Here is a 21656-nt window from a genome sequence, read left to right as displayed (position 1 = left end):
CCGAACTCCATCCGTCTCATCCCTGCATCCCTCCTGAAAAACCGTGGTGTCACCTGGGCCGAGCCCGCACTCACTCGCACGTGGTTTAGTAGAGAAATGCCCTGGATTTACGTGGATGCCGTGTTTCCAGTGCCTTCTCCCTTCTCCTGTGTGCCCTGTCCAGCTGCTTCAGAGAAGGTAATTTATTCAGGAACTCATTAAGCAATTAATTCTGCTCCTTGTCCTTGAGTTCAGACGTGCTTTTGACTAGAGGATAATTAGAAGATGATCTTGCAGAAAAGGCTCCCTGCACGTTTCGGGCAGATTACTTAAGAGGGGCTTGTGAGAGGAGCTGAGTGTTTCCTGACGAGGCCGCAGCCTTCAGAAACGTGTCTGGATGGAAAACATCTGCTGAGGATGAGTGTGCTGGGGCAGCTCCGGAGGGCTCGGCCCCGGGACACGTAGCCCAGTGGGAACGGGACGTTGTCTTGCACAAGCCCTGGCAGTGAGCTGCAGCTAACCAGCCCATTTCGGATTCCCAGACATTCTGCTTTAGCTAATTGCTTGTTAATAAACGAGAAGCAAGCGTAGTTTTGCACGGCCCTTTGCAGAAGAAAGGCTCGCCTCTCCTGTCGGGTGGACTCGAGCTTGTCAGGCTCCTCTGGGGGCTTCTGTGCTGCTGGTCCCTGCACCGAGTGGTTTTTACTCTGATTTACTGCAGGGTGGGGACAGGGACAGGCAGCCGCGCTGGAGCCCACCAGGCCAGCGGACCCTCGGGGTTACGGAGGTTTTGTTGCCTTCTTGGCTGCGGTTATTCTACAGCGTTGCTGAAGGCATCCAGGGCGATGCTACGGGAAGGGGGGAAGCTGATAAACCCAGGACCAACGTGTCCTCGGGAGCCTTCTCCTCCACTTTGAAATGCTGAACATCTGCATTCAGAGGGAAGGGATGATTTGGCAGCAGCCGTTGATGAAGGTGTCACTCATCAGGTGGGCCCAGGGATCTGCTGCGGAGCGCTATTTCTGCTGGAAGATGCCTCCTGGGGGTGCTCCGGAGAGGAGGAAATGTCTATCGTGGGCTGTCCTGGGGTCCCCGGGCACGGGGTCCCTCCCACCCACGGAGCATGTCCCGCTCGGGGAGCAGGATGGGGGCAGGCTCGGATTGATTGCCGAGGGGGCAGCATTTTTTCTAAGTCTGTCGTAAATCGATGGTAGGTGGAGCAGTAATGAAGATAAATGAGGGAGCTCTTCCCAGTAGATTAGCCGGTATGCTGACGGATGCTGTGCTACGGCAGGCTTGAAATGCCTTTGGCCTGGCTCAGGCCCCCACTCACCTGCCGGCATTCCTCGGCACAGCTGAGACGGAGAAAATCTGCAGGGAAACCGCCTCCCCGTGAGATGCAGAGGGGAGACGCAGAGGGCTTCGCAGGGCACGGGGCGAGACCCGGCCGCCTCCGGGCAAACTCCAGCCTGAGGCACGACCTGCGGGAGCAGAGGGCGGGAGGAGCTGCTCAGCCCTTCCTGCTCCCGCCGGCATCCCAACGGAAGAGGGTTCCGTTCTGTAAGGTGAGGCGGCGGGGAGGTGGGATTCCTGTAACTGTTTTAAGAGTTCTGTTAAAATGTCACCTTTTTGCTTGTCCGTGGCTCTGCTGAAGGTCCTTTTTCTGCATGAGGATCTCGGTCTGGCGGGGAGCACGGGGCTCTGATCCGGCCCATGGCAGACTCTGAATTCTTTGAGCAGTTCCCATCAAAGCAGTTTTCAGAGTGTTTTTTCTCTCACCACTTATACTAGTATTTCCTAGGGCCATTGGCTGAAATCCCTGTTCAGATGCTCTCCGTGCGGTAGCCGATGGGTGGCTTAGGACCGGAATAATCTTCTTTGCCTTAATCCCATCCTGCTGCATTGCCCTTCCTTCAGCCGTCGCGCGGCAGCCTCCCCGCGCCCTCAGCCCCCGCGGCTCCCTGCTGCCGGGGGAAGCCCTGGCCCCTCTGCCCCGGCAGCGCACGGCCCGCTTAAAAGTATTTGCAGATGAACGTTGCTGTTGACTTGTCCTTCCCCATTGTTGTTGTAACCTCATAACTTTCACGGAAACTTGCTTTGACCGTGTGAAATCCTCACCTGCCCATCAGCACGATGAGGATCAACATTAGGAAAACTAACATTTTTCCCAGGTCAGGAGAAAAGCATCCCCTGCCCCGGGCAATGGGCAGCGGAGCTCTGGGAGGGACGTGGCGAAGCACCATCAGCGTCAGCGGATGCTCAGGAATGGCGATGGTGGAGGTCAGGGGTTTTACCTGGGTCGGCTGCGTTTGCAGGTAGAACTGTGTTACTTGGGCGGTAAGCCTGTTGGTGTGGGTTGGTGCCTTTTGACCAGACTGTAAAATATCTGTACATTAAATAAAGCATCTTTGCAATCGTTGACCAAGCTTGGGGAAAAAAAGAACTGTGGGAATTCTAGAGACGAGAGGGGCTGATCTCTGTCACCTACCTGCGGGCAGCTCTGCAGCCCGGCCCCTCCCCGCAGCAGCTTCAGCCTTAGTTCATAGTTTAAGTTTGGGGTGTTTGGTTTGTTTGGCTTTTTTTTACGGGAAGGATGTGAAACCTAACCCAGCATCTCCTGCCCGACCCAGTGCTGTGGCACCAGATGTCCTGGGGCATCCTGCTGCTGCTGAAGGATTCCCCCGGGGCTTTGCACGCTGGATCCATGATGCGTTCTGTGGGAAACCAGCCGGTTCCCGGGACAGGGAGGGCTGCGCTTTGGGACCGCGGGAGCTGCAGGTAAGCACAGAATCATGGAATGGTTTGGGTGGGAAGGGACCTTTAAAGTCCATCTAGTCCAATGCCCTGGAATGTTTCCAGGGATGGGGCATCCCCCACTTCTCTGGGCAACCTGGGCCACTGCCTCACCACGCTCAGCATAAAACATTTCTTCCTTTTGTCTAGTCTAAATCTTCCCTCTTTTAGTTTAAAACCATTATGCCTTTTCCTATTGCTACAGGCCCTGCTGCACAGGGTGTCCCCATCCCTCTCCCAAGCCCCCGTCAGGGACTGGAAGACTTCCCGCAGGTGGCAGAAATGCGGTGGGCTGATTCCCGCGCTGGAGAAGTGCCCACCTGGGTGTGTAGGAATTCAAGAAGCAAAGAACATAATTTTCTGATATAGGTTTATAATGAATTTTGACTTAAAATAATAAGCAGTATACACAACATACGAGTGGGTTTTACAGAGACGCTGTTGTATCCGTTGACTTCAGAACCTACCAGTAAGTTCACAGATTCTGTTTGCTTTCTCCAGCCCTCTGTCTGCCAGCATCCTGGGGTGGCCCCTGTCTTTGTGCCGTCACTCGGCTTTCAGGTCCGATTCCCAGCTCCGCGCGTCACCGTGCCTGGGCAGACGGAGAGAAGCCTCGTGCAGAGGCTGCTCTCGCCCTGCGGCACCGGCGATGCGGCTGCGGCCGCTCCGGGGAAACGTGGGGATCAGGAACTGCCTTAGGGATGCGCAGCACCCTGCCTCTGGCCTTGCAAAAAAGCAAAAGCAAGGATGCTTTCTGCTAGAGTGGGTTATTCTGAACTAGTGGGGTTGTTTGCCAGCGAAACTTTACTGCAAGGTGAATTCTCTGGGGAGGTGCAGGGTTCCTCAGCCGTCGCCTCCCGAGCATCGGTCCCCAGGTCCGTATCGGTTGCACCGTCCCTTCGCAAAGAGAACAAGGGGCAACGGCAGTTTCACAGTTTAAGCAAGGACATGGACTCCTCCTGGGTGGGGATTAGTTTTGCTGAGCAAATAGAAGGGTCCACGGTACCTCCTGGGAAATGTAGTCCTTTCTTTAGTGCTTTGCAGAATTAATTAAATAAAAGCCATGCAGTTGAACTACAGCTCCCAGAATGTCATGGCCCGCAGGGCACAGTCTTTTAACAAATTGCAAGGGGGGGTGGCAGTGGATTCCCGCCTCCGCGCTCCCGTCTCCTCAGGTCTGGTCCAGCCACTCGGCCCGTTTTGGCGCTTTACACGTGTGCACGTCCACAGTGTCCTCGCACTCCTTGCAGCGCACAGCGCAGCACCAGTGGAACTTGCACTCGCACTTGGTGACGCGAGTGACGCGGGTGGTGTCGTACCCCCGCCCGCAGCACATCACCTCGCAGCCGTCCGTCCCGCGCGACATCTTGTTGCACACGCGGCCGGCCGTGCCCAGGGAGCCTGGAGAGGGAAGTGAGAGCGGGTTCAGGGGGCTCCTTCTCCAGCTTGGTCAAACGCTTCCTCCACCCCCCGCCCACTAAGACGGGGATCTGCCATGGAGACCTCGGACACCACTGCCTTGGCGGCGGTGGAACCTCCTTGTTTGTGCCACAGCGTAGTGCCAGCAGCCGAAGGCTGGGCTGGTTGCGGAGCCTGGGCTCGCTTTGGTAAGGGCAAGGGCTGCAGCGAGCCTGGCCACGGACACAGCTTTGGGGACCCTCTGCATGGCCCCGTCCCCGCTGCTGGAGCCCGCGCCCGCTGCTGCCCAGAGCACGGTCACTACACAAGGCCTGGTGGGTTTGGATTTTGGTGTAAAGCCTGGGGGTTTGGGGCAAACCCGGTCCTGTCTGCACAGGCATGAGGGGCTGTAGAGACCCAGTGCCCCGGCGAGCACTGACACCCGCTGAGGGGCTGGGAGACCCCCCCGTGGCGTGACCCCCCCCACCGGGGACTGGGGTTCGTTGGGAGCAGCGCTGCCAGGCTGGGCTGGCCGGGACCTGCTGGACAGCCAGGAGGGGAGCCAGAGCCGCTTTTGGGCAGCGACTGGAGCTGTGGTTTTTACCTGCCGACTTGTCCATCACACAGTAATCGGGTGAGTTCTCAAAATACACCAGATCTGTTTTTGTGGGCTTCCTGAAGTTCTTGTTGGCCACCGTGAAGCCAGTGCCATCCTGGTTCATCGTCACCTGGATGGCGCCGTTGTATTTCTTCCTTAGGTAATCCCCCGTTTTTCGAAAATCTGACATTGCCAGCCAACAAGTCCTTAGTGTGCAGGAGCCGCTGACGCCGTGGCATTTGCACTCCAGCTTCAGGAAACGCTTCACAGCCTGTGGGAAGAGGGATGCCATGAGGACCGACGGCCACCTTGGGCATCAGACATCGCGCCTGGCTCTGCTCGTCCCCGGGGCAGCTTCATCAGCCCTCGCCTGCGCGGGACAGGGCTGCTGCCTGCGGAGGACGCGTTCCCACGGTGACCAAGGACAGGTGCTGGGGGCACGGGTAAGCGGGGTCCTGCCATCCCCATGGGGCTGTTCCCCGGGCAGAGCGTGCAGGGGGACACCGGGACGGCAGGGCAGGCTCCTGCCCTCGTCTGCAGCAGGACCTGCCCCCCGCGGCCACCCAGGTCCCAGCCCACGGCCCGATCTGCGCCCGCCGCCCCTTCCCCTGCCGGGGGTCGCAGTGAGCCGGCCGCGCACGGGGCTCGGGGCTGCACTCACCATCCTCCCGCAGCGGTTGTTGTGCAGGTTCATCAGCGCCCGGGCGTCCTTCACTTTCTTCTCCTTGGCGTCCACGAAGGCTTTGGCAAAGCGGATCCCGTAGTTGATGTTGTCGCTGCAGCCGCCCCAGTCGAACTCCCCGCGCTCGTCCTTGGAGCGGCCCCTCTTGAGCGGGTCGCAGCTGCAGGCCTTCAGGTCCCCCTGGCTGCAGGCCCGCGTGATGGCGTACACCACGCCGGCCGAGGAGATGGCGTAGACGAAGGCGGCCTCCCTGCTGCCTGCCGCGGGGAGAGAAACGGGGATGGGAGTGAGTGTGCCGGGCTGGGCCGGGCGCCCACAGCCCGCCCGGGAGCGGGGCACGGTGCGGTGGCACCTTTGTGGCTGGGGGGCAGATTGTCCTGCACGTGGGTAAACCGAGCCCAGTCACCTCTGCCGGCTGCCGAGCCCAGCCTCGGCCTCCCTGGCGCCTTTCAGACTAAGGGGAATTTTGTGCCGAGCCTCAGAGCTCAGCAGCTCGGGGTGTCGCGCTGCTCCCAGGGCTGCCCGACTGCTCCCCTCGCTGACCCACGGCGCGGGGCCCCGCGGGTGCCCGTTGGTGCTGAGCTGGCCGGACTGGCCACTGCCCTTCGGCTGGGGCCACCTCCCTGCGGGGCGATGCCGAGTGCAGGAGCTGGCCACGGCTTTGGCTGAGCTTGGCTTTCCCCGCGCGGCACAGCGTGCCGCCTGCTATTTTATGTCTCTGGTTCGAGTTCGCAGCTGTTTTTATAATGCTGTAAAAGACGCTGCAAATCAAAACCATGTTCGTCTTCATTTTTGAGAGCCTTTGAAAGCAACTTCAAAGGGAGCAGAGCTCTCTTTGGGCCTCGCAGGATGGGGCTGTGGCGAGGAGCTTTCATCATTCCCCATCCTTTGCCAGGAGAGGATGCGGGTGGGATAAAGGTGCCGTGGCGGGGATGGAGAGCCTGCGACGGGGCAGGCTGCAGTATGGCAGGGCCAGTGCTGCGTCCCAGCGCTTCCAGCCCCCTTCCCTCCAGCCAGCTCCTCCCGGGGTCTGGCGTGCAGGCTCTGCGCTCGCCCGCCCTGCCGGGCAGCAGCCCCATCCCCCCGCCAGCCGGGAGCCCCCCGCTCCCCGCCTGCCTCCGCGGGCGCCCACGTGTCCTCCATATGAGCTGCTCCTGGCCAGTGGAAAGGCTCTTCCCAGCCGCCTTTGATTTGGAGGCTGTGGGGCTGTATGTGCTCCCGGTGTCCGCTGGCTGCCGGAGCCCACGATGCTGCTCCTGCTCTGGAACTGCCCCTGTCCCTGTCCCCATGGCGCCCTTCCTCTTTGCTCCTCGGGCATGTCCCTGCTTTCGCTGTATCCCTCCCTCACCTGGTGCGGGAAGGTCCCTCCCGGGTGTGCGGGGCTGGTGGCTGCCCCGCAGCCGTGGTCCTCCTCCACCTTGGAGCCCGCAGCCAGGACTGGCGTGGCGGCGCTGCCTCGCCTCCCTCGCCATGCAAGGGAACAGCCAGTTCCCACGTGAACTGCTGAGTCCCGGCCAACCCCGCTCTCCAAATATTTATGTATCCCATTACTGTTTACATACGAGCCTGTTCTCCGGAGGTGTCTCCTCCTTCCCCCTTCTCCCCCTGTGCTCCCCCTGCTCCATCTCATCTGGTGCAGTTATGTCAAACGCGGTGCTCTGCTCCCATTACTGCTTGATTAATTTACAGGGAAAGGCAAAGCTCTCCTCAGGGAGTAATCCAAGCCACCGGGCATGGCAGCACGGCGAGAGGAGAGACTCTCCCGGGGAGACAAGGCACGTGGCAGCGGGAAGGGGATGGCGCAGAACCTACTTCGCAGCATGACCCGGCCAAAGACAGTGTGGTCCCGGTCCAGGGTGCTGCAGTTCCAGCGGTGGTGCCGGAATTGGTGCTGGCACTCCCGGATCCACTCCTTGGCTCCCTCCCCGACCGACTGCATGATGTCGGGGTACCGCTGGCACAGCTGCCGCTGCTTGTTCACCAGCCCGGGGATGTTATCGCAGATCACCCTCGCGCCCAGCGCCCCGATGTACCTGCGAGAGAGAGCGGTGATGCGTTACTGGGAACCAGGTGGGGACCCCATCTGCTGCCCGCGGAGGGGGACAGTGTGGGCTCTGCCTCCCCAGGCCCTCACCCTGCGGGGGGTCTCACATTGAAGCCCACTTTTCCCTCTTCGCAGCCACTCTGAGCTCTGCCGACGGCGTTCCCCTGCAGCGAGTGCCCTCCTTGCAGCATCCCCTCGGCGCAGGGGACCGGGGGAGACGTGGGACGTGCCACTGGCTGTGGTTCAGTCAGGCAGGACGCAGGGACAGGGCACTGCTGAGCCATCACAGCCGCTGGGCTTCGGTCTTTGTGTTTAACAAAATAACCCCCAGCTGGGGTGGGGGAAGCTCTGCCCCATGCGTGCAGCGCTGGGGCAGGGAGCAGCGGGGCTGCGGAGCCCATCTCCCCCCCGGAGGCGGCAGCTGTGGGGGCTGCACACCACGGGACCCGCGCCCCTGGGCTCCCTGTGAGCCCCTGGGGTGGCAGCGGAGGGACTCGCTGATGTGCAAAGCCTCCCACCCTCTTCCCTCCACCGCAGCCCGCCCTGCTGAGCGCAGCAGGATGGAGCCCGGCTGAGACCAGCACGGCCGGCGCTGGCTCTGCGATGCCTCCTGCCCGCGCCCCGGCTGGGGCACACTGCGGGGACAACGGTCCCGGGCACAGGCTCCGTGCGATGCTCGGCTGGGGGAGAAAGAGGAGCAGGCTTCACCTCTGGTCGCTGCAGTCCCTGTTCACACTGTTACCTTCTCCCCGGCCATCTCATCCCCTCTGTGCATCTCTTGCACTGGTGAACGTTCACAATCATGCCCTGAAGCTGGGTATCCAGGAGAACTACCCTGTGTCTCCTGTCCTGCCTGTACCATGCCTGCATCCCGCCTGCATCCCGTATCCCACGTTCATCCTGTATCCTGCCTGCATCCCACTCCCCTCCCTGCAGGGGAGGGCGGGAGCTTGAAGCAGAAAGCCAATGCACAAACAACAGTCTGGTAGAGCCTGGCTGAGCCCCACGGGCAGCCCTCCACAGACACGGGGGAGGGACCCCGAGCTCTGTCCCGCGCCCTGCAGCCTCGCACCAGCCCGGGCAATGGCCGCAACGTGGAATTTTCCATCCCGGTCAGCCCCGGGCAGGCAGCGGCTGCTTGTGCCGGAGGATGGTGTTTGCCACAGAGCTGTGATTCTGGCTAGAAGGGATGAGGTTTGGGTGGGATTCAAATTTTTCAGCCCCCCCAGACTGGAAGTAAGAACCTCCCTTTAATAATAATAAAAAGCAATAAGCTTGGGCAATATTTCATTGCCTCTCTCTGGCGATGTTCTATCGCTTCTATCAGCCCCAGAGAGAGCTTGCGGGCGTAGGAAAGCCCTGTGAGCACAGAAAGCAGTGGGATCTGTTCCCTCTTTTAAAATATTTTGTTTAAACACTGGCAGAAGCACAAGGTCATCTCAGGCTGGAGCTGAGGATAATAAACCCAGCTCCCCATGGCTTTGCAAGCCCCGGCACCAAGGGCCCGTGAGCATTATTTTTGCAGGCTTGCTCGTCAGCCTTTCATCTGGTAGCAGGGGGACAAGGGCGATGGCAGGAGCCGTTTAGGAAAGAAAAGCCAACAGCAGCTCATCGAGCAATGCCGATGGCGGGCGTTTAATTGCCTCGCTCGTGCTGGGCCGCGAGAGCGGCCGGTTCCTTCCCGCGGTGAGCGGGACGAGGAGCATCCCACCAGGCGGGGGCTGGCACAGGCCAGTGGGCTCGAGCGCGGATGCAGAGATTAAGTGGGGCAGCGTGGCCAGGTCCCCTGGCCCTGAATTCACTCTGGCCACCCTGCCCAGTCCCAGCCAGGACGGGGACGGCTGCCGTGGCCCGGAGGCAGCGGTGTGGCAGGACGGAGGCAGCAGCAGCCAAAGCTCCTCTTCACTGGAGGAGAGAGACGCTGGGAAAGCTGCGAAAGGTAAAATGTTCTTTGATGGGCCGCCTCACGGGGGGCCTTTCGGGGACCCCATCCCCTGTCTGCCCCCTGCGCTGCCGAGCCCTGGCACTGGCCTTTGTCCCCGGCAGCGGACTGGGGGCAGGGCGGGCTGCGGAGGGACCCCAGGACGAGGGACGGCAGATATAGCACTGACACCATCCCTGGGGAGACTGAGATCAAGGGAAACCCTCCAGACGAGACAAACACCAGGCACTCCCTTTTTCACAGTGCCAGCTAATTACTTCTCGTTAATTCTCCCGCCAAACACCCGGATCAGAGCAAACGCTCTCAGCAGGAGGAGGCGGAAGGAGGGCAGGGCGCAGGGCAGGGACCCAGAGGAGCACCTCGCGTGCAGCGTCCCGGAGCCCCGCCGCGGTTGGTGCCTGCATCTCCCCCCGCTCCTGGCCGCACACAAGCAGCGCGTTTGCTGCGGTACCAACAGCCCTGCACCCGAGATGAGGTACTGAAACCCACCCCGCAATTGCTGTGGCGTTGGAAAGCGGCACAACAAGAGGGAAAATTCCTCATAGGTCTTGGAAGGGCTGTGGTTATCTCGGCGGGACCGAGATCTTCCATTTCGTGAGAAATGCTCCAGTTGGGTTCAGTTACTCTGAAATGGAGCAAGACGAGGAACATCAGAAAATTCTGCCAAGCAGAATTTTGGGAGGGGAAAAAACCCAAACATTTGTTTTGGATTGATGAAAGCATCCCTTCCGATTTTATTTCTAAAAATCTGACATTTTAAAAACACTGAAACAGGAAAGACAATGGATGTTCTGAGAAGCCCCCAGCTGCTTTATCAGAACTGCATTTTTAAAAAATGAAGTTGTGCTGGAAGTGGCAAACTTATGTGAAATGCTGTACTCTTGGGGAATCTGCATTTTTACAGCAGAAGAAAACAACCCCAAGCCTGGAGTTCAGAAAAGCCTGTGAGAGGGAACTGCTCCCGAAGCCGGAGGCTGCTCCGGCCCAGACTTCTGCGTGGCCAGGAGGAGCGAGGCAGGAGCAGCCTGCAGCGAGAAGAGCTGGGAGAGAGGAAGGGAGTTGGTAATTAAGTGCATGTGGGGATAACGATCCCCCGCCCTGTCAAATGGGGTTCCAGGGGAGGCTGCCTCCTGTGAGGTCCTCGCATAGTGTCTGCAGAGCCCTCGCATCGCCCTGCTGCAAAGGGCCGCGCTGTTTGCTCAGCTCAGGCGGAGGGGCTGGCGCCGGTCCCTCCGACGGCCTTTGGCTGCGTGATGCTGCAGCATTTGCTCCTTGCACACCAGCGTGCCGGCACGAGCCCGCTGCGCTCCCCGTTTGCTCCTGGAGTTCAGCTGCCAGGAGGCGGGAGTGAGCTGCAGTGCTGCGGGAAACGCCGTGCCACCACGCACCGGACCTCCGCCATGGGTGGCACCGGACCTCCGCCTTCCCCTGCGAGCGGCAACTGCCCAGCGGCAGCCGGAGACTGCGTGTTACAAAGGCAAGTGCTTTCGGAGGTAAAGGAGGTGAAACGCTCCAGGTTCCCACGCGCCCTCCTCCTCTCTGCCACTCAATCTCCTGCACAGACGCGTCCACCGACGCAGCTGAAGCCCTTTCCCGACAGCCCGGGAGCGGCGAGGGAACAGGAGACAACTGTCACGTGTTGGCTCCCAGTGCTTGTTCTTGTCCTAAGAGCCTGCTGACTTCGACTCTTGTAAACAAGGAGAAACCTAAATTGCTTCTAAGATAAACAAGCAAATCGGAGGCAGACGCATCTATTTACTTGGCAGCATGCATTTTGTGTGAGCCCCCATCCAAGGCTTCCCTCCGTGCCGCATGTGTCCCGCTCCCGCGCTTCCCACGAGAGCCTGCCCGGCATCCCGACGGACTCGCAGACTCCTGGGGCTGCTCCCGCTGAGCCATGGCCCATGTCATGTCTCTGCCCTCGGCTCAGACCGCTCTGGTGAAAGTCAGGGCTTTCCTGCCCGCGGCCGCTCTCCCCCTGCGGGCGCAGCTCCCTGCGGGTTAGGGGGGGGATCTCCCCGTGTGGGCAGCGAGTTCCTGGGATTTGTTGTGACTTGTCCCAAGGATCAGATCCCAGTACGCCTCGCTCCTTCTCAGTCTTCACTGTGCTGGAATCTCTTTCTGGATCAGCAAACCGTGCTTTTGGCCCCGACACAGTCCATGCAGCTTCCTGGTTGCTGGGATCTTTGACAGGGAAGAGCACAAGGCTCACGAGAAGCCCCCGGTGCAGCAGTGGGAGATCGGGGCATGGCCAGAGCCCGGGGCACCTTAGCGCCAGGCAGACGGGAACTGCTGCTGCCGGGGAAGGAGATGTCTCCGGCAGCCTGCCCGAAGGTGCCAGCGAGAGCCTGGCCAGGCGAGCGGACGGGCTGTGCAGCTGCCGAGGTGTTTCTCCAGATGCCAGGAGTCCCAGGCTGCCTTTACGGGGCTTTGGGGGACTCTGCCGAACCAGCGGTCAGAGGGAACCACAGCTCTAGAGACCCGGGCAGGAGGATGCTGCCGAGGGGCACTCAGTTTCCCTGTCACTATAAATAACCAGCCCTCTGCCATACAGACCAGGGGCACCTCCAGGTTTGGGGGTTTTTTTGTAGCTCAGAGCTGTTGGCGGTAATTTCGTGTAATTGCTAAGACTCTACTGACCCAGCAGTTTTTTTGGGGGCAGGTCTCCAGTCCCGGAGAGGCATCAGCAGCGAAGCCCCTGCGTGCACCCAGCTCCGGCCGTCACCAGCCACCGGCGAGACGGGATTGCTGCGGGGATCGGTAAGTCAGCCCGGCAGAGGCAAAGCCCTGCTCCTCGTGTCACTGCGGCGAGCCCTTGCTTTGCGCGTGGCTGGGGCGAGTGTCGGAGGGAAATACCAGCCATGGCGGGGCTGCGGGTGTTGCGGTGGCCGGGGAAAGCTCCGTTTCCTCCTGGTGCCAGCCCAGGGCTGGTCTCGGTGCACGGTGCCGGCCTCTCCTGGCGTGTCAGGGTGGGCTGCTCTGGCCACGGCTGCCCCGCGCCACAGGGATGCTCTGGCCGTGCAGAGCGGCTGCCACGGCTGCATCCTGCCCCGCGGGGACCCGCAGAGATCCTGGAGCAGGGGAGGCTTAGCCGGGGTCGTGCCACATTTAGAGACTCGCTAGGAGATACCGGGTGGAAAACGTCTCTTGGAAAATGAGGTTTTGAAGAAAGGATTTAATGGGAATGGGTAAAATTAAGTGGAATTGGAATTTGCTTGTTTGTTGCTTTTCTGTAACACCAAGGTGTTGCTGAGAAATATGTTAGTGCGGTCATTAAGTTTCTAATGCAATTTATACCAGACACGCTGCTGTACCCGGTATTTCATTTTACCCTTTTTTATATGGCATTGGAAAAACTATTTGAGCATTACTTGATTTCAAAAGGGAAATTTTTGGAATTGCCATTCTCAGGCAAATCTCATAATTTGAAATTTCTGGGCTCTGCTTTAGAATTAAAACAGCTGCTGAAGTGTTGCAAGTTCCCACTGCGGGGCGATTGTGGTTGCGCCAATACCATTAAAGGCACAATTTTAAATTAGATTAATGCAGGCTGAGCTTATCTCAGATGACTGTCGTAGGTTAATTATACACTGGGAGAAGGATGTCCCTGCAAGCAGCTGCGGTGACGCGGGAAGCCCTGGGTGCCCAGAGCCGAGGCACGAGGCGTCCCCGCGTCCCCACTGCCACTGGTTATCGTTTTTCGTGGCTGACAACCGACGGCAGGTTAACAGGTCTCCTTCCTGTGGCTTCTCTCTTCCCGAGGATCCCCAAACCACTTTGTCAACTGTCTGTAATGCCCTGTTCGGCGGCAGAGCCGGGCAGAACAGAAGCACGGGGGGGGATGTCCCAGGGGAAGGGACATGGCACCACGAACTCCGACAGCTCGATGGCTTGAAATCACCAAGAGCTGCTCCTCCGCCCCGAAGCCGGGTGCCGGCACAGGTGGCAGGCTCGGCTCTGACATCCCATCTAACAGGTTCTCAGCTGGAGAATCTGCCTTTGGTGATGCCGCCTCTCCCCACCAAGCGCAGGGGGCTCTCAACGCGGTTACCACAGTCCGGGCAGCTTAAATCCCCGCAGCCCCGGCCACCCCAGCTGCTCCCGGGGGCCCGCTGCCGGGCTCCCCTTTTTCCTGGCAGTAGAGACGCAGCAGCCTCACGCTGCCTGTGATGTGCAGAGCAGCGCTCGGGCGCTCTGAACTCGCCCAGACCACGTTTAAAACAACAACCAAACAAAATAAAAAAAGCAAGCAAGAAAAGCACTGAGGTGTTGTTCCCGAGCACGTTACGCAGCTGCCGGAGCCCTGGTCCCGTCTCCCCGGGCGGGAGATGCGCGGCCTCTGGCGCAGCCCGTCCCGCGGCCGCCGTCTCGCCCTGCAGAGCCTCGCGGCCGCTCCCAGAGCGCTGGTGCCGAGGGTGAGCGCGCTCCGGCTCCTCTGCGCTATCCGAGGCTGCTGGAGTCCTTCCCCTGGGAAGAGCCATTCCCCTCCCCATTGCTCTCGTAACCGCTTCCATCGTCCTGAGAGACCAACCTGGGCGCCAAACCATCTTGGCTTCTGTTCCCTTCCCGTTGAGCCGACACGAAATCTGTATTTTGGTGGGAGGCTGGAAAACCCTAGGCAGCCATCGGAGACACCGCGTTCAGATAGGATCAAATCCAACATCCCTGCCCCTGTGCCTGATAAAGAGCAAATTCCGAGGCACCTGGCAGCATTTCACCTCCTCGAGTTCTTTGCATACTTCCCAAGGATGCGGCGCTTTCCTTCCTCTGCTCTCCCTGGCTCTGGGCAGACGATTTATAGCCAACTGCAAAGCACTTCGGGTTGCAAGGTGCTACAGACATTTGAGATATTATTTTATTATTATAAACCCTGAGTATTTTATTAAGCCCCACTAGGAACGGGGCCATCCTGGTCTGCTGGAATTGTTAACGCCTTGGAATGATTAATGGTCCTAATTTCCTCACTTAGAGCCACTACTCTGTATGTTGAGAGTGTTAGTCTCACTTGAATAATTTTTAATATCATAATGCTGAGCCACTACCAGTGCCATTCGAGGGACATATTTTTCATTTTCTGCACCGCGATCTTTCTGTTTCTTGTGTGTCGCCCTTTCTCCAGCTGTGTGCCCCGGGTTCCTTGTCAGCGTCCCCTCTCTGTGGTCTCCTGCCCCCGTGTGCCGTCGGTGGGATGCGGTCCCTGCGGGAAGGACTGAAATGTCTGGAGATGCTGCGGTCCCAGGGAGCTGCACCCAAATGAGCGCCCGTCCCCTCGGCTGACGTGGGAGGGTTTGCTGTTGGCATCTTGTACGGAGCGTGACCTGGACACGGAGGTCTGTTGTGCCTGCTGCGGCGTGAAGGTGAGATACGGTGTGTGCAGAACATCTATGGGGTGAGCAGCAGAGCCCCCGCGTGCTCCGGATGCTGCAGAGCTGGGGAGGGGCGAGGGCGGGAGGTCAGAAAAGCACAGGGAGAAAAGGGTTCCGGCACCTTCTACAATAACGGCCAAAATCTCGTTCAGCGCCGAGTGAAAGCTATTCCTTGGCGGCATTGTCGGTGATGTATGAACACAGTACAAATTGCTCAGCAAAAACATGCTTTATCCTTAAGTATCTTTTTTTTTTTCCTCCCAAAATCTCAGCGGCAGGAGGTAAGACAGCCTCTGGGGGTAACGTGGGACGGATGATTCTTCCCTGGTCCGTGGCATCTTGCGTGCTGGGTGCAAGCTGCGCGGAGCAGACGCTGCGTCTTTCCACAGGACCTGGCCCGGGTCTCCTCGCGGTGGGCTGCAGGCACTGCGGAAATCGGTACCGGTCATCGTAAAAGCTAATGAGTTTGGAAGAGCAAAAGGACTTTTTCTTCTGCGTTTCTTTGTAAGAAAGATTTCCTATAGGTGAAAGTGACCCTAATGAAAAATGAACTAAGAAATGCAATTAGGATTATTATAATGGCGCAGAGTGACTGAGAGAACCCATCTGTTCAATACACCCCAACCGCGAACACCAGGGCTGCTGCAAAGGCCACAGGGTTCATTCTCCATCACTCTGACGTTACTTTAAAACTTATTTTTCAAAGGGCGGCTGCCTGGACGGCCGGGGCTGTGGAGCGCCTCAGGATAAAGACTTCCCGGTCGCTGACCTCCTGCTTTTATTGCCATGCAAAGTGCTCCGCAACAGCGAGCGGCCAGCCGCTGCGAGCCCCCGCAGACGCGCCCAGCGCCGCACGTCGGCTCCCCTTCGAGGCGGTGGGTCCCCCCGCTACCTCGCCTGCGACGGGGGGGCTGCTCTGCAGCGGGGGCGGGTGCTGAGGAGGAACGGTTCGTCCGCAGCGCAGGATGGCATTGGCAGCTACGGACACGCGTCCCTCGGAGCTGCTGGACCCTCTGCTAGTAAAGCCCCCCTGGGGCGCTGGGGCTCTGTCCTGCTGGGGCTGGCACGGAGGGGAGGCAGCGACCCCCCCGCGCGCCCCAAAGGGTTGCAGGGCGGTGGAGCTCCTCCACGCAGCTGTCTTTCCCTTGGCTTAATTTCAAACATTCCTATTGATGCTATTTCCCCTCCCACACACCTCCGTGGGATGCCTGTTTAAACGAGCCCCACTCTCCTGCATCCACGCGTACGCGTGATGGATTTTTCCATCGCTCTCCGTGCCCACCCGCTGCACCTGCGCCAGGACCCCGCACCGGTGCCACGGCCAGCCCCGGGGAGGGACGGCGGCGGGAGCACTGCTCCTTCCACCCACCGTGGGGGGAACGACCCCTTCTCCACCTGCGACGGGGGTGGCCCTGCCGAGCCCTCGGGAAGGGCTTGATGCCAGCTCCCGGGGTTGCTGGAGCAGGAGAGCGCGATGGGCGCTGCTCCTTCACGCCTCGGGGCGTTCTCCCTGCCCATGGACACACACCCCCTCCCTGGCCGAGCTGAGTATCTTAGGGATACTCTAGATGGAGCATCCCCAAGAGTCCTCACCGGGCATCATGCCCCAGGGCACAGCGGCTCCCCAAGAGCCCCCGAAACCCACCCAGGCGTTGAGGAGCCTCATGTGGCCACCACGCTCCCGCGCGCTCTCCAACCCGCCCCCAAGCTCACGCTAGTCTTCCTTCCACAGATTTGTTTTATCTCTTTGGGAGCCTGATGCCTCCCATCTGTTCCAATGCCAGATGAAATTAAATATTTGTAGTTTCCAAGGGCTGTGGTTAGCAATAAACAAGTTAGCTAACGAGGATTTGGTGCGCCTCGGGGTTGGGGGGGTTCATGTGGGCTCGCAGGCGAGCGGGTATGTGTGAGGGTGGGGTGCAGGGGCGTGTGTGCATCCGGCTTTGTGTACATTTTTCTTTAACCAAACCTCCAATTTAAAATGGCTTTCCACACCAGAGCAGCTAGCGGGGCTCTCAATGGCGAGTAAACTCTACTTAGTTATTTACACCAAGTTTGTTTATTGCACAGTTTATGTTTATAAGCAACATTTGTCTAATCTTCCAAATCTTGCAGAAGGAATTTCGGAGGCCGCTTTCGGGGCTGTCCGTGCTCTGGGGGCACAGCCCTGCCCCGCAGGCACCGGGAAGAGCCGCCGGCCCCGGGCGATGCCCCGCTCCTGCCCCAGCGCGCCCAAGTGTAAACGGGATTTAGGGATTTTCCCGGTGCATTCCTTCCTAATTTCCGTCTGTGTTTCAGCTGGTATTTTGTTGCTAAGTAACACGTTATAGTTTGGGAGTGTTTCTGCGTGGATGCTGCTCCCCGCAGCCAGGGCCGCCCCGTGGTTGGCCACGGTGGCCTCGGAGCCCGGCCAGCGGCGCCAGCCACAGCCGCGCCAGCCCCCGGGGCCAGCGCGAGCCCAGGGCCAGCGCCAGCCTGTCCCCACTGCCCACCCAAACCCGCTGCGTGCTCCGAGCACACGCACCCACGGGCACTTTTTCAAGCCCCAAAGTTCACCAATTCCTGGTGGTTTTGTGAGGCAGCACGGGCCGTGCCTGACGTCACTGAAAATTAATAATCTGCAGTTGTTTAGAAGAAACATTTGGTTGATATTTTCTTTGCATGTAACTGTGATCAGAACTGACCCACTTCTCACTATTAATCTACTTTAAAAGTCAACTCTGAAAATGAGAAGCATTTCCTCTATTTCCACAAGTTTATTGTGTGTGAATCCCTAGAAGAATTTGGCAATAATAATAAAAATAAGGAACGATGATGCACCACCAAATGTATTTACTGTAATATCAGTAGTGCTAAAGATGTGCTTGGAGACCTATGTAAATCACTGAATAACTTTTTCCCAAACCACAGCTGGCTGAAACCATTTTCAGTAAAACACAATTTCATCTAAACATTCTATTTTATCAGAACTGACACGTCCAGCAGAAGAGCGCTCGCTTCAATGAAGGCTTTTCTAAGGAATGTTCTGGTCTACGGAAGAGGGAGTGCGATCGAAAATGTGAGAAAACGTGAAAATGTGAGTTTAACATATTTGGTTTCTAATTTTTTTTTTTTGTTTCAAACGTCATGTACTTATGGTCCCTCGGACCATTTCTGCTTACTGAAACCGTTCAAAGGCATTGTGTGTGGCCGCACCTCGGCCGAGGAGCCACCGGGCTGCATGGGGGAGCTGCCCGGCCCCGGCCCCCCCAGGCTGGGCTCCTGCCCCGGCCCCCCCGGGGCTGCCCCCGCTCCCCCTCGAGCGAGCTGCCTCCAGCCGGGGAGTCGGGCTGCGAGCCGAGAACACAAACTGCTGCGGGAGCTAAATCCAGCTCCCTCCAAATAAGCCACAGCTACTGAGGCTGCAAATGTGGCTGGTTTTCCTCCCGCTGTCGGGAAGAGACGGGCATCGGGAATTAGGACAGACACCGCAGTAGAGTCATGGTGGGGAGAAGCGGGGTACAGCAGCAACGAAAATAGGTGGGTTTTATACCCTTCCTAAAGAAGGAATTTTCACTCTTCAGCCAGCGTCCAAAGGCGTTACCAGAACTGCCCAGCTCTGGCCAGATGATGCTGTTACTGGTCAGTATTTGGTCTTTTTCCAGGTAATTTACCCCACGCACCCACTCCTCATCTCTAATAAGCCTTCCCTTCTCTTGCCTCCTGGATAATGAAGTAATCCAACTTCTCCACTGCCCCTAAGACTCTTTCTTCCTTCCTCAGCTTTTAGCATATCGGCAGCATCACCTTCCGCACAGATGCCGTCCTGTCTTCGCCTGCCCTGGTGGGTGGGGGCAGAGCTGGGGGCTGGCAGCCAGGCCAGCGCCTGCATCGACCTGATACTTGCCGACGGTGACTCATTTTCTCACTCAGTGATTTCAGTTCCCCGTGGGCTGATCAGGCTGCAGGAGATCTCCTCCGGGCATGGCCGGGAACAGCGTTGCTATTGCTGGTTTGCATCGTATGTGCCCCTGAAGCCTGTGCTGCTCTGGAAGAATTTGCTCCTCACGCGATCCACCTTTTGCGCCTGGTTGCAACCCGCTGCCTGAGCGGCGCGTCCCCCCAGGTTCCCCGCTCCCTCCCAGCCCACAGCTTTCCTGCTCGCCTTCCTCCTCCTGGGATGGCTCTCCCAGGGCTGCCAGCCTGGCCATGATAGCCACACGCCCAGACGTGCTCCCAAACACTAGGAATACTTGTGTTATCGGCAGGACTATTAAGTGCTCCCAGGCCCTTGCAACGTGCTCCACAGTAGTTGAGGAATTCCAGAAACCATCAGCCTCTTTTGGTGGCAGATGGGTTGAATTTGATTAAGTTCTGCCTCATCCACTGCAATGTGCTAACGATGATGAGCTTGGCGTGGAAAACAGTGTTTTCCACAAGGTTAGAGAGGACTTTTATAGGGTGGAGGACACTGAGAACTTTTCTGCAGCAAACCATTTTTTCTCCGCTGTTACTGAACTACTGAAACAGCACAGGGTCGCTTAGAAAACTTCACATTCCCTGTGTTCCTAATTACTGACATTCTGCGTACATGAATTTTGATTGTTACAGGAATCGGGACAGGAGGAAATTAATTTCTAGAAGGCTGTTATTTTCTATGGCATCATTTCTATCTGTTACAGAGCCTCATCTTACCCAAATGAGGGAGAGCAGCAACTTGCCAGTTTGCGAGAAGCGGTAACGCAAGTGCGTGCGGTAAGACGGCAGCCCGCTGGGACCCGGGAGCTCGGCGCGATCTCCGGATTGCAGAGGGTGGATCGGGGGAGCTGCTCGCTGCTGTCGCCGTTCCCAGGTCTAAACCGCACCGAGGGGCCGATCCTGCTCCCCGCCCGGGGCGGGGTGGCTCTGGGGGGTCGCGGCGTGCGGGGCTGGGCTCCCCGGCAGATGCGGCGGGACTCGGGGGGTCCCCGCGGCAAGTCCCGGCCCAGGGGAACCGAGCGGCGACGGCGCTTTCGGGGCGCGGGGTGCCCGGGGTTGGAGCACGGCGGTGGCAGCGCCCCGGGGAAACCCCCGGCACCGGCCCCGCGGCGGGCTAGGGGCGCGGGCGGCTCCCCCTCCGCCGCTCCGGCCGCGCTTCCCCGGGAGCCGGGGCCGCCGCGGCGCAGGTGGAGCCGGGGGAGCCCCGAGCCCGTCCTGCCGCGGGGCTCCCAGCCGGGACCGGGGGCAGCCGGGGAGCCCCGGCCGCTCCCCGCCGGCTCCCGCGGCCGCACGTCGGGGGCGGGACTCCGGCCCCGGCTCGGCGGAGCTCGCTGCGCTCCCGCCGCGCTGCCCCAGCCCCGGCCGGGCTCCATCCCCGTCCCCATCCCCGTCCCGCCGGCGGCAGCGCGGGGCCCGTCGGGCCCGTCGCGGGGACTCACCACCACGAGGAGTCGGCGCGGGGCGTCAGGGCGAGCAGGAGGAGGACGAGCGACAGGCAAAGCCGCGGGGCCGCGCCCGCCGTCCGAGGGAAGGCTCCGCACTCCGCACGCCCGGGGGCCAAGGCAATCCCAGGAGACGCTTCCAGGCGGTTTGGGCTGAGCATATCTCTCCGGGGCGGGGTCCAGACGGAGAAATGACCGGGGAGGGGGGTCCTGCCCGCGCTCCCCTCGGGGGCACTGCCCGTCACGGCCCCGCGGCGCGGCTGCCGGCTCCGCGCTGCTGAGCGAGCCCCGGCTGGGCCCCCGCTCCCAGGCGCATGCTGCCGCGCGGGGGGCGGCGGGGCAGGGCCGGGCCGGGCGGCGGGGCTCCCCGCGGGGTCCCGGGCCGGGGCGCTCAGCGGGGCCGGCGCCCCCCGAGCGGCGCGGGGCGGGCGGCGGGGCCGGGCCGGGCCATGGAGGTCCTTGCGCGGAGGGCGAGGACGCTCTGGGGATGGGAGCGCGGGGGCCGTGGCCAAATATTGACAGCGCCCGCCGTGCTGCGGGCTCTCATTGGGCAGAGTCAGAGGCGCGGAGCCGCCGCTCCGGCCGGACCGACCCCCACCTCCCCGAGGGCAGGTCGGACAGCCCCCTCCGGGCCCCTGCCCACCGCCGCCGGGGCTGCCCCCGCCGCCGCTCCCACCGCCGCGCCCGCACCCGCGGGGACGCGGCGCGGAGCCGCCGGCCGCGGCCGCCCCGTCGGGCTCCGCCCGGGGAAGGGGCGCAGCGGGATGCTCGGGGCCGGGGCCGCCGCCGGCTCCTCCCGCGCTGGCCCCCGCCAGGTGTCACTGCAGGGTGGGAAACGGCCGCGGGGCTGCGCGGGGCTCCGCGCCCCGCCGGGGGTCCGCCCGCACCCCCCTCGCCGGCCTCCCGCGGGTCCGCCGCCCCCCGCAGCGCCCGGTGCGGGCAGGAGCGGGCAGCGCTGCCGGCTGGCGGGGAGCCGGGCGGGCGGCGGGGGCTGTGCGGACCCCGCAGCTGCGCGGGGAGCGGGGGGACACGGTCGGTGTTTTAGGACACGCACTCCCTGGGGCGGCGATGTCCCCAGCGAGGGCCACCGCCTTCCTCCCCCGGGACGGCCGGTGTCCCAGCAGCAGCCGCAGCCCCTCGTGCCCGTTTGCTCTCCCACTTCTGCTGCCCGTGGCGGCGGGACAGGGAGAGCTGGTGGACTGAGAGCTGCCCTTGGCTCTGAGCTCCTTCCTTCAGCGCCCTGAAACTGCTGGCTGGTGAGGACCAACCTACGTGGGAGCTCCCTCTTCCCCTTGGGGTTCCTGACTGGCTGCTCCTTCCACACCCTGGAGGTGAGCAGGCATTAGGCTGCAATGGGCAACTTCTCATTGCTGCCGCTTCCCAATAGGCCTGATTATTTTCTGGGATTGTAAACCTCATTATCCACCAAAGTGCTTTTCGCATGGTGGCGGGTGC

General features: G+C 60.4%; 1 protein-coding gene across 1 annotated transcript; it reads right to left on the bottom strand.

Moving 5' to 3' along the window:
• Window positions 1–3149: 3149 nt before the first annotated feature.
• On the bottom strand, window positions 3150–20506 carry WNT2B (Wnt family member 2B). The gene is made up of 5 exons (XM_054181569.1): window positions 20199–20506; window positions 7263–7483; window positions 5430–5707; window positions 4775–5039; window positions 3150–4173 (listed from the first exon to the last, which is right to left on the bottom strand). Exons 1-5 carry the CDS (start codon window positions 20360–20362, stop codon window positions 3944–3946), a joined length of 1158 nt encoding a protein of 385 aa, XP_054037544.1. The 5' UTR covers window positions 20363–20506; the 3' UTR covers window positions 3150–3943.
• Between the last annotated feature and the right edge of the window lie 1150 nt (window positions 20507–21656).

This window comes from Rissa tridactyla, chromosome 21 (genome assembly GCF_028500815.1).
Source record: "Rissa tridactyla isolate bRisTri1 chromosome 21, bRisTri1.patW.cur.20221130, whole genome shotgun sequence".
Lineage (NCBI taxonomy): Eukaryota > Metazoa > Chordata > Aves > Charadriiformes > Laridae > Rissa > Rissa tridactyla.
This window is presented reverse-complemented; position numbering and strand designations above follow the sequence as displayed.